At 45.9% G+C, this 17,165-nt stretch overlaps 1 protein-coding gene across 2 annotated transcripts in view; it reads left to right on the top strand.

The window, feature by feature from the left end:
• The first annotated feature begins 7,848 nt into the window (after positions 1-7,848).
• LOC144819184 (avidin-related protein 1-like) overlaps positions 7,849-17,165 on the top strand; it is a 64,398-nt gene continuing 55,081 nt past the window's right edge. The window contains exon 1 of one of the 2 annotated variants that reach the window (XM_078677158.1): positions 7,849-8,000. In XM_078677158.1, the coding sequence (XP_078533284.1) occupies positions 7,926-8,000 (75 nt within the window). In that variant the 5' untranslated portion in view covers positions 7,849-7,925. The remainder of the gene's footprint in view (positions 8,001-17,165) is intronic. The other variant, XM_078677157.1, reaches the window with a different exon arrangement.

Here is a 17,165-nt window from a genome sequence, read left to right as displayed (position 1 = left end):
TCCGCGACGTCTTTCATTCCTTCCTGGAGGCTGGCTCTGGCGGTGGCGGGGTCGTTGGTGAGGGAGAGGATCAGCTGGGTGTCGTCAGCATAGTAAATAATGTTTAGGTTGTGTTGGCGTGCAATGGCTGCGAGGGGGCTCATGTAGACATTGAAAACGGTGGGGCTGAGCGAGGATCCTTGAGGAACGCCGCAGATGACTTCGGTGGCTGCGGATCGGAATGGGGGTAGGCGGACTCTCTGGGTTCTGCCGGAGAGGAACGAGATGATCCACTCCAGGGATTCCAGTGTTGCTGAGGCACTGTATTAGTGTGCGGTGGCATAAAGGTGTCGAAAGCTGCTGAGAGGTCCAGGAGGATAAGGGCAGCTGTTTCCCCGTTGTCGAGCAAGGACCTGATGCCGTCGGTAGCTGCAATGAGGGCGGTTTTGGTGCTGTGGTTTGCTCAGGAACCAGACTGCGAGGGGTCAAGGGATCCGTTTGTATCAAGGAAGGCGGAGAGTTGTTTGTTGACGGTCTTCTCGATGACTTTGGCAGGAAAAGGGAGGAGCGAGATGGGGCGGAAGTTCTTGAGGTCCGTGGGGACTGCGATGGGTTTCTTCAGGAGGGCTCTGAGCTCGGCATGTTTCCAGCTCTCTGGGAAGGTGGTGGATGTGAAGGAGCTGTTGATGATGTCCCGGAGTTGGGGTGCGATGATGGAGTCGGCTTTGTTGAAGATATGGTGTGTATAGGAGTCAGTTGGGGAGCCGGAGTGGATGTTGATTATCATGCGGGTGGTGTCTTCGGTGCTGACCGGGGTCCAGGTGCAGAGGGTGGTGGTGGGGAGCGCTGGTTCGGTGGTTGGGTGCGTGGTCTGTACATCGAAGCTGTTGTGTATGTCGGCAATCTTGCGGTGGAAGAACGAGGCGAGTGAGTCGCAGAGGTCTTGCGAGGGTTTGATGTCGTTGTTGCAGGCGCTGGGGTTGGAAAGCTCTTTAACGATGCTGAAGAGTTCCTTGCTGTTGTGGGTGTTGTTGTCTAGTCATTAACTGAATGTTGTCCTTTTGGTGGTTCGGATCAGCCGGTGGTGTTTGCGGATGGTGTTCTTGAGGGCTGTCATGTTTTCTGTTGACTGGTCGTGGCGCCAGGCTTTCTCGAGGGTACGGCAGGATTGCTTGGAGTTTTTGAGGTCGTTGGTGAACCATGAGGCTTTCTTGCTGCCGGGTCTGCTAGGAGGATTCTTCAGCGGTGCAAGGTCATTGGCGCAGTTGGTGAGCCACTGTGTGAGGTTGCAGGCTGCTTCGTTGGGGTCCGTCGTGTTGGTGGGAGGGTTCTGGCTAAGGGAGGTGATGAGCTGGTCACCGGTTATCTTGCTCCAGCTTCTTCGGGGAGCCTGTTGCGGGTGGTGGTGGGTCGTGGTTCTCCTGAAGTTGAAATAGACGCAGCTGTGATCCGTCCAGTGTAGTCCGGTGGAGTGGCTGAAGGAGATGTGCTTGCTGGAGGAGAAGACAGGCTCAAGGTGTGGCCGAGGTAGTGGGTAGGGGTGTTCACCAGTTGCTTGAGTCCGAGATTGGCGAGGTTGTCAAGCAGGGTGGTGGTATTGGTGTCGTTGTTGTTTTCCAGGTGGAAGTTGAGGTCCCCTAGGAGGATGTAGTCTGAGGAGGTGAGAGCGTGCGGGCTGATGAAGTCTGCGATGGCTTCGCTGAATTGTGTGCATGGTCCCAGGGGTCTGTAGATGAGAGTGCCTCTGAGGGTGGTCTTGGGGTCGGTGTGTATCTGGAAGTGAAGGTGTTCGGTGGCGGTAAGGGTGTCTTCGGAGTTGGTTGTGATGCAGATGGTGTTTCTGTGGACGATGACGATGCCTCCTCCGGTTTGGTTGATGCGGTCCCTCCGGGTGATCTTGTAGCCATCCAGGATGGCTATGGCGATGTCGGGGGCTGAGGAGGCATTCATCCATGTTTCTGTGAGGAAGGCGACGTCTGGTGATGTTGTGTCGAGGAAGTTCCAGAGTTCGACGGGGTGCCTGTGGACGGAGCGGGTGTTGAGCAGGATGCACTTGAGGTGATTGTTGCTGGTGCCTGGCCTGGCGGGTGCGGGGCAGGTTCGGAGGCAGGTGAATTTGCAGGCTTGGCAGGTGAAGGGTCCGTGGGTGCGTTTTGGGGTGGCTCGGTGGCAGGCGGGATTCCGGCAGGTGTTCAGTGCGTGGAGGGTGGTGGCGTTGTAAGTCAGTCGGGTGGGCTGGTATCGTTGAGGGCCAGGGGTCCTGGCACTGGGCGCAGCCCAGGCATGGACGGACGTAGACGGGCTTGCCTTTGGCACACCTTCAGCGCGCAATCGGCACACTCGCTGCACGCGGATGCTGCGCGTACGCGTGGACTCCGCCATAAATGGCGAAGTGGGGAGGAGGAACAGCTGGGAGGCGGGAGCGGGCGGCAAATGGGAATGGGGTACAGAAGAAAAAGTGGTGAGGCCACAGGGGAGCAGCGGCGGGGAGCGGAGAGCGGGGGGAGAACAGAGTGGGAAACAGAGGTGATTGGGCAAGTCATGAATACAGAATATCCAGCGACAAATACAGGCACAGAGAAACCAAAAACACGAGGGGGCAAGTCACGAATACAGTAAATGCAGCAACAAATACAGGCACAGAGAAACCAAAAACAAAGCCCAGACTACTCAGCTGCAGGGCAGCGGCAAACTCGCGGCAGTAGGGGGAAGCCTGGGCACACTCACAGGGAGTCGCGCAGTGCGAGGAGCGACCGGCCCTGAAGCAGGGTCAAGGGTCACAGCTCAGCACTGCGTGGACTCCACCATCAATGGCCAAGTGGGAGGGAGGAGCAGCTGGGAGGCGGGAGCGGGGCGGCGAATGGGAAGGGGGTACAGAAGAAAAAGGGGCGGGCCGCAGGGGAGCAGCGGCAGGGAGGAGAACAGAGCGGGAAACAGAGGCAAGGGGGCAAGTCACGAATACAGAATATACAGCGACAAATACAGGCACGAAGAAACCAAAAACAAAGCCCAGAATACTCAGCTGCAGGGCAGCGGCGAACTCGCGGCAGAAGGGGGAAGCCTGGGCACACTCACGGGCAGTCGCGCAGTGCAAGGAGCGACCGGCCCTGAAGCAGCGTCAAGGGTCACCCCAGCCAGAAGGCGAAATGGAAACTCAACAGTCCTAATGGCTGTTGACACACTTCGGCCACCCAGACACACCGACTCGTGTTCTCTGGTTCTGTCCCAAACTCAAACGCTACTGGTAGGCTATCTGAAATATATCAATGAAATGTTTTCAACAGATATACCCTGTCTTTCTACCTACATCCTACTGAGCCTCACAATGCCCAAATACACCCTCAACACTCTAACAAAGTGAAAGCAATAATAATGGGTTTTGGATTTGTGTGGGCTAAACATGTCATCAAAACCAAATGGGGCACAGATACATTGTCGCCTGACTTTGACTGGCTGCATAAACTGTGGGACCTCACAGGGATGGACTACCTTACTGCTTCCCTGCAGAACAAGTTGCTACACTTTGACAAAATGAGGGGCCCATGCATCCAATATCTGGGACAGGACTTTTGGGAACTTACTAGTTCTCTTTACTTATGAGTACACCAGCTTACAGGGGGCACGCCTGATCAGCAAGACAAAGACTGACCGCAGTGGGTATGACGCAATAAAAGACCCAGCCTGCTGACACTGAATACGTTGCAAAAGAGCTAATTCTGGCGAGAGCGACTATGCTCCGTGGGTGAAAGCCCCTGATATTTTATTGCTTCCCTCTCGCCTTTCCCTATCCCGCCTGGCATCCTTCCTTCCTCGCCTTATATCTCCTAATTCTGTTCTCCCACTGTTGTACCTCATCGGGCTTTGGACTTAGGTAAGAGTATCTGTTCCTGGATAAATTAATAAAAAGATCTGAACCATAAAAGATCAATGGGTCGGCAAAATATTTACATTTTAACATTATTAATATAACATTCCATCAACACAAGTAAAATTCAAAGTGTTGCACTAACTTGCAGCTGCTGTTACCTCCGTCTTTCACAACTTTGGGCCTGCTGTTTTTGAGAACTACACCACAAGCTTTGAGATTAGGTAGCAGTGGATAGAGCTGAACATGTGGGACACCTCAGTTAAGAGAGCGTTAGCATCCTGTCAAGTCGGCAGCCCCACAATGTCATGGATAGCTTGTGCTTCAGCCAAGGCGACAATAACTTCTGGCGTCTGCGAGTTCCCAGAGGGACCCGAAGGGGATGCCTGTCTGAACCAGTACTCCAGTTTTTATTCCATTATGACTGCCTGGGAGACACCCCCTTTTAAAAAAAACTATTTTGTTTCCTTCCATTCCTCTCCAACCGTACACCACTAGGATAGAAGGGGTTAAACAGAGTCTCTGATGTCAACATATCAATGCATTGAATATAACAGGAGGCTCCTGGTTTCACACAGAGTAGAAAGAAGCCTTCAAGCTGCCTATGTGCACATGGATGTGACTGGGAGCCAGGAGGATGAACACGGACACTGGAATGTAGGAAAACATCTGCCGTCATCCCTAGTTTACACAGGTTCATCTGTGGCCCTGGGAGTTGTACCCAAAAGACATGTGTACACGTGTACACAGGCTCTGAGACTTGTACACATAGAACTCTTGCCTGCATGTTTAACACAAAGCCGGTAAGGGGAAAGGGGCAACTATCCCTCGTGTGTACACATGCTTGTGGATGTACAGAGGTCAGCAGGAAAAGGACCTTTGGGGCCTATCTCAGCCTTCTCCCACTCTCCTCCTCACATTTACTTGCATTAACAGGGCGTGTTTTTGAGTGTGACATAAGGTGTTGTATCTCTTGTTCCCTGAAGAGATAGTAGGAAGCTATGGCCATAGCAGCTATAAAGTGACCCCATTACAAAAGACCCCTTCAGGCATCCCTTTGGGTGTTGGGACTTTAGGTTGCACTCAGCTGAAAGCCTGTCCTGGGGTCTGTGTCAAGCTTTACTGGTCCATCTTGGCATCTCCAACACCTCATGTTTGACACCCAGCATCCACTGTGTACTCTGGGGGGCAGAGGTTGTGCCCTCTCACCCCCCTCCTCCCTAGGCCCTGCTATACTAGGTGCTCAGCTGGCAGCATGTCACTGACTTTCAGCCTGCCCTGATTTTTCCAACAGGGCCATGCATGCTGGACGAAAAGTCTGATTCTGAAATTTTAACCTGGGTTCCTAGACCCAATGTAGCAGCATAGCTCTGCTTTTTAGGTCAAGCTTAGAGTCAGAGCGCTTTCCACTCGCTCTCTGCTGTGCCAGTCAGAAATGCTGGCCCCCCTTTGGTGGACTGCTTTTCAAAGTCCCCACCCCCAGGCAGCTTGGTTGATGCCCAGGCAATTTCACTAAGAGAATAATATTGTTGGCCATGAAAGTACTTTCATGGTTCCTCCTGTTACAGCGTGTAATAGTCCCTCCTCTTATCTGCATTGTGTCTTGCTAAAGCCCCGCTCCCCTGCTCCTACCGCTGCTCGTGCAATGGAATTCCAGACCATAGTTTTGGAAAGGTTAATACGTTGCGCTATGTTTATGGCAGATTAATCACAGATAAATACCAAAACTATCTCTTTAAAAACAAAAAGTGCTAGATACCATGAGGACCAGGGCCAGCGCTAGGCATGGGCAGTGTGGGCAGCTGCCCAGGGCCTCACACTCTGCCTACCAGGATGGGGCCCCGCACAATGGCAACACGAAACACGAATCCTTCTGGTACCCCTGCCAATCAAAGTGAAATAAATGTGTCTCTTTACAATATGGCTCATGGGAGGAGGCCCCCCTCCTGGGGCCTATAAGGAATGGTGTGTGAAGGCCTAGGGGAGGGGGGACACCTCTCCGGCTGTCCATTCAGAGACTCCGCAGGACGCCCATTGTCAGCACTTTAGCTCACACAGGTTTAACTCTCAGCCCCCCAAACAAATCTCACACCTTCAGTTCGAAATGGGCTGTAAAAGAGGTGCTTGAGGGGGGCTGAGAGGAGGAGCTGCGGCCCAGGTGGAGTGTGTACAAAGCAGCCCCCCGTCCCCCAGCCCAGAAGGTGTCATCTATGTAACTTTCAGGGGCCTAGCACATTCCCTGTTGCCCAGGGCCCCGAAAATCCTAGAACTGGCCCTGATGAGGACCGTTTAAGTTTTTGTATTTAGCTTCATACAATCCCAACCTAATTAATTCAAGGACATTAAATACAACATATTTACTATCCACATAATTCCACAGCACCCCTGCCACATAATTCCAATACACAAAATCCCTCCACACCACACATTTCCAAGCCACACAATTACACAACTAACTAATTCCATCCAACCCACATGATTACACAACAAACCACATGCATACACTCTGTAACAAATACGTAAAAAACATTGCCATTTACAATGCCAATAGCTCCAATACAAACAAATGCGAGGACTATTGCATTTCCAATGCTTGCTTACCATCCAATGCGTCCCAGCAGAGTCCTATTCCTGGAGCTGCAAACCTTCCTGGCCCTGTCAGCTCTGTGCTGCCTCTTCTCAGAGGAGCAGTGCTCTATGGGGAAGGCTTTCTCTAGGTCACCACTTCCATCCTTTCCCCTGTCAGCTCTCCTTTGTGCTGCCTCCGGCTCTCTCTAGGGCCCCCACCCCATCCCTTTTCCGTCCTGGCCGGTGTCTCTGACTGAAGAGAAACAATGTAAGTTATTTCTTTGTTTCTCTTCAGTCAGCACGAGGAGCTCAGAGCAGGCTGCAGACTGCACCTGCTTTAGAGGGAGAGAGGCTTGCTTTAGTGCAAGCCTCTCTCTCACAGCGCTCACCAAAGAGCTGAGGGGGCCCCCTTAATTTACTGAAGAATGGCCCCCCCTGCACCGCGGAGCTGTGGGGGTGTTTGTTACGCCCCTGTTTTGGCAACATTTGTACTTAAAACATTTAAAGTTCCTATCTGTAGTTTCCCTTTTTGGATTGTTGTCTTTTTTTCTAATTTAATTTGGGATTTTCTATTGTTCGGCGCTTTGACATTATTACTGTTTTGGTACTGCATAAATACTTTACACATTGCCCTAAGTTAAGCGTGCGTGCTCTGTGTCTGCTGTAGGGCCCGGGTGTACTCTGTCTACCAAAGACAGGTGTTGGTTCTCTGTCGAGGGTCATAAACCTTGGAATTCATTACCTTTGGACATTACATGATTTTCTGCTCGAGCTCAAATCTTTTTGTTTGGTAGGGCAGGTTTTTGGCAGGCGCTTCATACACGCAGTCAATCAATCATTCAAAAGTTGCAGGTCTGGATGCGCTTCAACAACCACAACCAGTTTTAATACTCCCCACTGCTCTTCTCCAGGACAGAATCTGGCAACAAGACAAAAAAACAAAAAAACTGGAAGAAAAATCACAATTTTAGGGTCTGGAGAGATAATCTTGTCCACCCTGCTTCTAAAAAACAAGTTTGCCTTGTGCAAGGGTTTCACAGGGAGTGAGTGATTATCTGCCATGCAGGCTGGCATCAGGTGGCATCCACGTGGGCAACGCCGGAAAAGAATGAGTCCAGGTTTCATTGCCCTTGTGTGAGGATAGAGTGATGGGGCGGGTGGGGCGGCGATGATTCACTTATCTGTGTTCATGGAGCTTGCTTGTGTAAGAGTGGGAGAGTCCCGTTTTATCACCTTTGGGATGTCATTAACAAGATAAGAGCGCATTATTTGGAATACATTTCACGGTGCATTGAATGATGATTCCAAAGACAAACATCATGTTGAGGACGCCTCCTCCGCCCTGGTATGTTGAAATACTCCTTCGTCTGGATCATCTGCTTTTAAGAGCCTTTCATAACAGAGTATGGCTCATCTTTTTATTGGGAGACGACATGTTTCGGCAGCACATGTCGCATGGAGAGGTATATAAGGAGGTGGCTCGGTGGATGGGAGTATTCCTCATTCCAGCACAATGGCTCTCCACCGCCTCTCCGGGGTCATCGCACTGGTACTCCTAGGAGTCCTCACCGACTCTGTCCATGGAAAGGTAAGATGCAGTCTTTGACGTGATAGGACCTTTTTACTCCTTCCTAGCAGCCTGTTGGGGGAGACAGCTCAGTGTAAATGCTCATCTCTGATTATTGTGGGGAATCTCTTGCAAGCTGTGCAGAGTCTAGCTAGGGAAGGGACTGTGGTCATGAGAGGAGGGTTGTGAAATGCAGCCATGGATAGAGGCTCAGCCCTGGAACACACACAGACTCTTGGCCATCGTTACCAAAGGCTCCAGGATACCTCCTCCCAATGCACCTTGGAGCACTCGCTGCGCATGCGCCGTACAGGCTCTCTGCTTGCTCCTGATGCTGTGGCTCAATATCTCCAGCCTTCCTCTGGTTCTCCTTCTACTCTCCAACTGCAGACACTGTACAGGCAAGTAGAGCACCTGCCACTCCCTGCAGGCTCCTGGCTGACTGCTCCTCTATGAAAGAAATGCTGCCTCAAACAAAGGTGTGTCCAGAGGAGACAGAGCGTAACAAAGGTGTTTCCAGCTGAGACCGAGCATAACAAATGTGTTTCCAGCTGAGACAGACCATTACAAAGGTGTGTCGAGCTGAGACAGACCATAACAAAGGTGATTCCAGCTGAGACACACCATAACAAAGGTGAGTCCAGCTAAGGCAGACCATAACAAAGTTGAGTCCAGCTGAGACAGACCATAACAAAGGTGAGTCCAGCTAAGGCAGACCATAACAAAGTTGAGTCCAGCTGAGACAGACCATAACAAAGGTGAGTCCAGCTGAGACAGACCATAACAAAGGTGATTCCAGCTGAGACAGACCGTAACAAAGGTGAGTCCAGCTGAGGCAGACCATAACAAAGTTGAGACCAGCTGAGACAGACCATAACAAAGGTGAGTCCAGCTGAGACAGACCGTAACAAAGGTGATTCCAGCTGAGACAGACCGTAACAAAGGTGATTCCAGCTGAGACAGACCGTAACAAAGGTGATTCCAGCTGAGACAGACCGTAACAAAGGTGATTCCAGCTGAGGCAGACCATAACAAAGGTGAGTCCAGCTGAGACAGACCATAACAAAGGTGAGTCCAGCTGAGGCAGACCATAACAAAGGTGAGTCCAGCTGAGGCAGACCGTAACAAAGGTGAGTCCAGCTGAGGCAGACCGTAACAAAGGTGAGTCCAGCTGAGACAGACCATAACAAAGGTGAGTCCAGCTGAGACAGACCATAACAAAGGTGATTCCAGCTGAGACAGACCGTAACAAAGGTGATTCCAGCTGAGACAGACCGTAACAAAGGTGATTCCAGCTGAGACAGACTGTAACAAAGGTGATTCCAGCTGAGACAGACCGTAACAAAGGTGATTCCAGCTGAGACAGACCGTAACAAAGGAGATTCCAGCTGAGGAAGACCATAACAAAGGTGATTCCAGCTGAGACAGACCATAACAAAGGTGAGTCCAGCTGGGACAGACCATAACAAAGGTGAGTCCAGCTGAGACAGACCATAACAAAGGTGCATCCAGCTGAGACAGACCATAACAAAGGTGAGTCCAGCTGAGACAGACCATAACAAAGGTGATTCCAGCTGAGACAGACCGTAACAAAGGTGATTCCAGCTGAGACAGACCGTAACAAAGGTGATTCCAGCTGAGACAGACCGTAACAAAGGTGATTCCAGCTGAGGCAGACCATAACAAAGGTGAGTCCAGCTGAGGCAGACCATAACAAAGGTGAGTCCAGCTGAGGCAGACCGTAACAAAGGTGAGTCCAGCTGAGACAGACCATAACAAAGGTGAGTCCAGCTGAGACAGACCATAACAAAGGTGATTCCAGCTGAGACAGACCGTAACAAAGGTGATTCCAGCTGAGACAGACCGTAACAAAGGTGATTCCAGCTGAGACAGACTGTAACAAAGGTGATTCCAGCTGAGACAGACCATAACAAAGGTGTGTCATGCTGAGACAGACCATAACAACGGTGCATCCAGCTGAGACAGACCATAACAAAGGTGTGTCATGCTGAGACAGACCATAACAAAGGTGTGTCATGCTGAGACAGACCATAACAAAGGTGAGTCCAGCTGAGACAGACCATAACAAAGGTGCATCCAGCTGAGACAGACCATTCGGCTAGTCCTGCTGTTTGAGGGAAGTGTCTGCTGATATGATCATAACGTCATGCATGTCCTAGAGTTTCACAAGTTATGATGGTAACAGTTATTACGAAGCGCACAGCATGTATAAGCAAGTAAATACAAAATGAAAGTCCAATTGGTGCTCAAAGTGGAGCGAGTAGGTTACCACTACTCGGTAATCGTCAAAAATGACTGAACGTAAGCAAATATCCACCAAGCACTCGTTCTCAAATATAGTCTTTTTTAGTGTTCAAAGTTCATTTATTCCAAAAGGTCTTCATCAAATTTCTTCATCCAATAAACGACAAATACCAGCCAACACGTGTTTCGTCTAATCAGTATATGATTTACAGACTTCTTCAGGGCTGTAATTAATACAGTAACCAAAAATTACACAAAATACTAAATACTGAACTCAGTATTTACAATACAATTCTTCAAAAATTCACCGAATCCGTGCAAAAGAAAAAGTCAATCTAGGAAGTACCCGTCACCAAAAGTAAAGCTTGAAAACCCAAAGTGTGTCTATCTTACTCTAGTACCCAAGTATGAGTACATTTACTTAAAATCTTATATTTATCAATCACCTACAATACCAATTAGGACCCAGTCACCAACCACACCAGCAGATTGGTCATCGTGTAAATGATAATAGTAAAACATCTGCGACTCACCATTATACTTAATAGTAATGGTTGTGATTCGTAATCCTCGCAGCAAAAAAACTCAATCCTCAATCCAAACCAATCGTTATAATAATCTGAAAACAATACTAATATCTCTTAGTATACATTCTATTCGTATTGTCACACACATGTATCAAACTAAGGTTTAAATACACTTCACTTTCTTCCTGCTCAGTCATTCTATCCTCCAAATTGGCCAGTATAAAGTATACCTACTGGCTAGAGATGTATCAATCACCACTAAGTACATCATCTGATTCGTCTCACAGTTAAATATTCAGCATGGTCTAAATCCGACCTTCATAAATACTAAGAATTTGCATCAATCAACACTAAGTACCTCGATATTTCAGTTGTATCGTCTTCCAATAATTTGATTCGTCTCGCAGTTATATATTCGTCATGGTCTAAATCCGACCCTCGTAAATATTCCACACTCTCTCGTTGTCCACGTATCTGTAGACCGAGATCAATATATTACGTATATTCGTATACACTCATGTATCAACAGCATCGTACATGCTAAATCTACCAACCTTAAATATCTATATTAATCTCAGTAAACAATAGATACCTCAGTAGTTAAGCTGCTTCTCAGTCCAATGATTCCTAATATACTCCGTTCCTAGTCAGCGGTGCGATACTCTCTAAGTAATCCAAAGTTATCGCTGTCCTCATAGCGGTGGGCTGCAGACAGAAAATGTGGTACATTAGTAAGCGCCCTTTTGGCAGCTAAACATCTAGCGCCCAATATCCTAATTATTATCTCACTCACCGCATATCTGCTCCACACTCCTCTGTCGATGGTCGCGTTTGACTTGCGCGCCATCTTGGAGAGGCAGTAAATAGACTAATTCGCGGGCGCCATCTTAGAGTGGTGTGTCTATGAGTATGCACACAATCTTGCACAGTATTCCCAGTCCTGACTACAATAGAATTCATTACCTTAATATTAAATCTAAAAATATATCCGCCGCGTAATTAATTATGAGGCAACCTGAGGCCAACGTGTTATGTTCACGTACCAACTTTGTGTAATAGTTTCGAACTGCTTACGCAGGCGCCATCTTGAAATTATTACTTACTAGTATATCATCATAGTACTTAGAAGTGTTACCAATTCTAGGATTGGGTAACTGCTAGTTCACCTTTCCAGATAGTCCCATAGACTCAAAACTAATAATAATCAATTATTACAACGTTTCGTAAAGAGAAAGAAAAAATACAAAAATAAATAGAAAGTAAGTACTAATATTTTTTTGCGCAACACCGTGCGCTATTTACATTCATTACTGCCGACAGCCCGTCGCTATGACTATCCCAAGTCATATGTTCAAATCGGGTCCATCGACCCACATCTGGCAGCGTGTATCGGTTAAAAGGGTCCCAATGGTATTGGCATTCTGCTCTCATTTAGCAGATTACATGTAAACCCAGGAGTCAGGAAGAGTATGAAAGGAAGACAGGGTAAGGGTAATAGTAACATACATAATACAATCTATTCTTCTATACATCCTTTAGACTCTACATAGCACAAGGTACAGTCAATTCATATGTACATCTGCAAAGCTCTATCAGAGCAAAGTCATAGATTCTGCTCAAACTCAGTGGTTCATCTTTGCCCCAGATAGTATTCAAATTCATGGTCAATGTTCAAACCGCGTTCAACTGCTTTAAGCTTCAATAGCCACATAACTTCTCTACGTCTCAGCTGTAACTGCCTATTCCCACCTCTAGCATCTGATTTAATGTGATCTATTCCATGATATTTAAAAACATGTTTCTCTTTTTCGTGAAAATTCCTAACAATATGAGATGCTATTGGATAACGGGTGTCCCCTGTTTTTAGTGCTCGAAAATGTTCAACCATCCTATCTTTTAATCTCCTGATGGTGCTACCAACATAAATCTGATTACAAGAACAAACTATAACATAAACAACATAAGTAGTATCACAGTTGATAAACATGTTAATCTGATGATCACCCGTATTGTTATAGTTAAAAGTTCTGATTTTATTTACCGCCCATCTACAGGAACTACATCTTCCACATTTGTGGAAGCCTGTAGATCTCTCCGTATTCAGAACTTTTCAGATTTATGTTGGTAGCACCATCAGGAGATTAAAAGATAGGATGGTTGAACATTTTCGAGCACTAAAAACAGGGGACACCCGTTATCCAATAGCATCTCATATTGTTAGGAATTTTCACGAAAAAGAGAAACATGTTTTTAAATATCATGGAATAGATCACATTAAATCAGATGCTAGAGGTGGGAATAGGCAGTTACAGCTGAGACGTAGAGAAGTTATGTGGCTATTGAAGCTTAAAGCAGTTGAACGCGGTTTGAACATTGACCATGAATTTGAATACTATCTGGGGCAAAGATGAACCACTGAGTTTGAGCAGAATCTATGACTTTGCTCTGATAGAGCTTTGCAGATGTACATATGAATTGACTGTACCTTGTGCTATGTAGAGTCTAAAGGATGTATAGAAGAATAGATTGTATTATGTATGTTACTATTACCCTTACCCTGTCTTCCTTTCATACTCTTCCTGACTCCTGGGTTTACATGTAATCTGCTAAATGAGAGCAGAATGCCAATACCATTGGGACCCTTTTAACCGATACACGCTGCCAGATGTGGGTCGATGGACCCGATTTGAACATATGACTTGGGATAGTCATAGCGACGGGCTGTCGGCAGTAATGAATGTAAATAGCGCACGGTGTTGCGCAAAAAAATATTAGTACTTACTTTCTATTTATTTTTGTATTTTTTCTTTCTCTTTACGAAACGTTGTAATAATTGATTATTATTAGTTTTGAGTCTATGGGACTATCTGGAAAGGTGAACTAGCAGTTACCCAATCCTAGAATTGGTAACACTTCTAAGTACTATGATGATATACTAGTAAGTAATAATTTCAAGATGGCGCCTGCGTAAGCAGTTCGAAACTATTACACAAAGTTGGTACGTGAACATAACACGTTGGCCTCAGGTTGCCTCATAATTAATTACGCGGCGGATATATTTTTAGATTTAATATTAAGGTAATGAATTCTATTGTAGTCAGGACTGGGAATACTGTGCAAGATTGTGTGCATACTCATAGACACACCACTCTAAGATGGCGCCCGCGAATTAGTCTATTTACTGCCTCTCCAAGATGGCGCGCAAGTCAAACGCGACCATCGACAGAGGAGTGTGGAGCAGATATGCGGTGAGTGAGATAATAATTAGGATATTGGGCGCTAGATGTTTAGCTGCCAAAAGGGCGCTTACTAATGTACCACATTTTCTGTCTGCAGCCCACCGCTATGAGGACAGCGATAACTTTGGATTACTTAGAGAGTATCGCACCGCTGACTAGGAACGGAGTATATTAGGAATCATTGGACTGAGAAGCAGCTTAACTACTGAGGTATCTATTGTTTACTGAGATTAATATAGATATTTAAGGTTGGTAGATTTAGCATGTACGATGCTGTTGATACATGAGTGTATACGAATATACGTAATATATTGATCTCGGTCTACAGATACGTGGACAACGAGAGAGTGTGGAATATTTACGAGGGTCGGATTTAGACCATGACGAATATATAACTGCGAGACGAATCAAATTATTGGAAGACGATACAACTGAAATATCGAGGTACTTAGTGTTGATTGATGCAAATTCTTAGTATTTATGAAGGTCGGATTTAGACCATGCTGAATATTTAACTGTGAGACGAATCAGATGATGTACTTAGTGGTGATTGATACATCTCTAGCCAGTAGGTATACTTTATACTGGCCAATTTGGAGGATAGAATGACTGAGCAGGAAGAAAGTGAAGTGTATTTAAACCTTAGTTTGATACATGTGTGTGACAATACGAATAGAATGTATACTAAGAGATATTAGTATTGTTTTCAGATTATTATAACGATTGGTTTGGATTGAGGATTGAGTTTTTTTGCTGCGAGGATTACGAATCACAACCATTACTATTAAGTATAATGGTGAGTCGCAGATGTTTTACTATTATCATTTACACGATGACCAATCTGCTGGTGTGGTTGGTGACTGGGTCCTAATTGGTATTGTAGGTGATTGATAAATATAAGATTTTAAGTAAATGTACTCATACTTGGGTACTAGAGTAAGATAGACACACTTTGGGTTTTCAAGCTTTACTTTTGGTGACGGGTACTTCCTAGATTGACTTTTTCTTTTGCACGGATTCGGTGAATTTTTGAAGAATTGTATTGTAAATACTGAGTTCAGTATTTAGTATTTTGTGTAATTTTTGGTTACTGTATTAATTACAGCCCTGAAGAAGTCTGTAAATCATATACTGATTAGACGAAACACGTGTTGGCTGGTATTTGTCGTTTATTGGATGAAGAAATTTGATGAAGACCTTTTGGAATAAATGAACTTTGAACACTAAAAAAGACTATATTTGAGAACGAGTGCTTGGTGGATATTTGCTTATGTCCTAGAGTTTGCTGCATATGCCTGTTGGTATGACTACAATGTCACACATGTCCTGCAGTTTGCACCACGTGGCTGTTGCTATGATCATAACGTTACGCATGTCCTCCTGTTTGGAGGGCATGCCTGATGATAGAGTCTACCTCATTTGTAGAGATATGACATAAAGGTAGGACTATAGCATCCTCAGGTTCTCTTGTGTCCACTCCTCTCCCTGATATGGCCACTGATGGAGTAATCGAAGTGGGCGGGATCTGTAGGGTATTGCGTGCCCCAATAATCACAAACAGATGGGTGGAGGGTCCTAGGGAATATTTTACGAGCACACAGTTACTATCCCCTGCATGAAATACGAAATACAAAAAGAGTAACTAAAGGCCTACAAAAGAGTCTATGTGTAATACGGATGACTAAATGTCTACTAAAGAATGTGTTAGTAGAGCACACAGCAGGATATCACACTGTTTGGGAAGATATCCATCAGTTACTCCTCCTTTACCGCCCTGTTCATCATCTGAACCGCTTCCCAAAGTGGAGGATCTGTGTTGTCGCCACCTCAGTTGTTATTAGTGGAAGAGGGTTTATGCTATGAATTATGGGACAATAAGGAATGATGTTAATAACTGGAAGCAGTGCAAGAAAGATCTGAAAAAAGAAAAAGTGCTCTTTTAAAATTTGGAGAGTGGACGCAAAAAGCTTTATTCTGGTGCCGCACACTTCCAATGTTAAAAACAATCAGTGCAAAAAAGTCAGTAGGTTTAGCAAATAGCTACTGACCAGATGTTACGGTTATGCGTGCCCCAACCTTTTCAATATAATAGACTCTGGCCTAGATGTATCAAGCCTTTTGCGATTCGTTAAGGCCAAAATTCGCAGAATTTCGGCCTTAACGAATCGCAAACGGACATTTTGCATCTTTTGGGATGTATTAGAAATTAGCAAAATAAGGAATCGCAAAAAATTGCGATTCCTTATTTTGCTTAAGCATTTAAGGAATCGCAATTTTGCGATTCCTTAAATGCCATGTATGAAATTTTTTTACATTGCGAATTCAGGTTAAGGAATCGCAAATTAACACCAATTTGAGGTTTGTGTTAATTTGCGATATCCTTTCAAAAACTAAAATATGACAATTTTGAAGGTGGCATATGACACACATACATGCCCATAGGGCATGTATGTGTGTCATATGCACACACATGTAGGTTTCAGGGGTGCAGCAGGGTGTCCATGAGACACCCCTGCACCCTTGAAATAATTCTCAAATTGCGATTAGCAAATTGCGAATTCGCAATTTGAGAATTACTTCACAATCATTCCTAAGGGCCTCCTGGCCCATAGGAATGCATGGGAAATTATTCCTTATTTACGAATTCGCAAAATGCGAATTCGCAAATAAAGATTAATAAGGAATCGCTAAAAAAAAGCGATTTTTTTACATACATTCCGTTTTACGAATCTTATATAGCGATTCGCTAAAAATCGCTATTTAAGATTCGCAAAATGGAATCTTGATACATCTAGGCCTCTGTTTCCCTACTTTTTTATTGAAAAAATGCCTCCAAGGATGGCAGAAATAGCCCGGGCCTGTAAATAAGACTCGGCCGTTTAAATCTAAAGTTGGCCGTGCCGCGTTTCGACATTGTACGTACAAAAATACGGCACACCTCTGTGTTTCCCCTAGTGCTGGTGAAAAAAAAGCTCCCTACTGCCACGCAGGCTCCCTGCCTCCGCGTTGCAAGGAGGCCTGCGCTGCAGCTTCGATTGTTTATGTGCAGGAACAGGCCCCTTCCTGCACATAAACAATCATTAATGGTGATTTGCTCCTTCTACGTGTGAAGCATCGCACATGGAAAGGACAAAAAATTAAGAGAAATGAATAAT

This window comes from Lissotriton helveticus, chromosome 2_1, assembly GCF_964261635.1.
Source record: "Lissotriton helveticus chromosome 2_1, aLisHel1.1, whole genome shotgun sequence".
NCBI lineage: Eukaryota > Metazoa > Chordata > Amphibia > Caudata > Salamandridae > Lissotriton > Lissotriton helveticus.
Note: the sequence above shows the minus strand (reverse complement) of the source record. Positions and strands in the feature narration are given on the sequence as shown.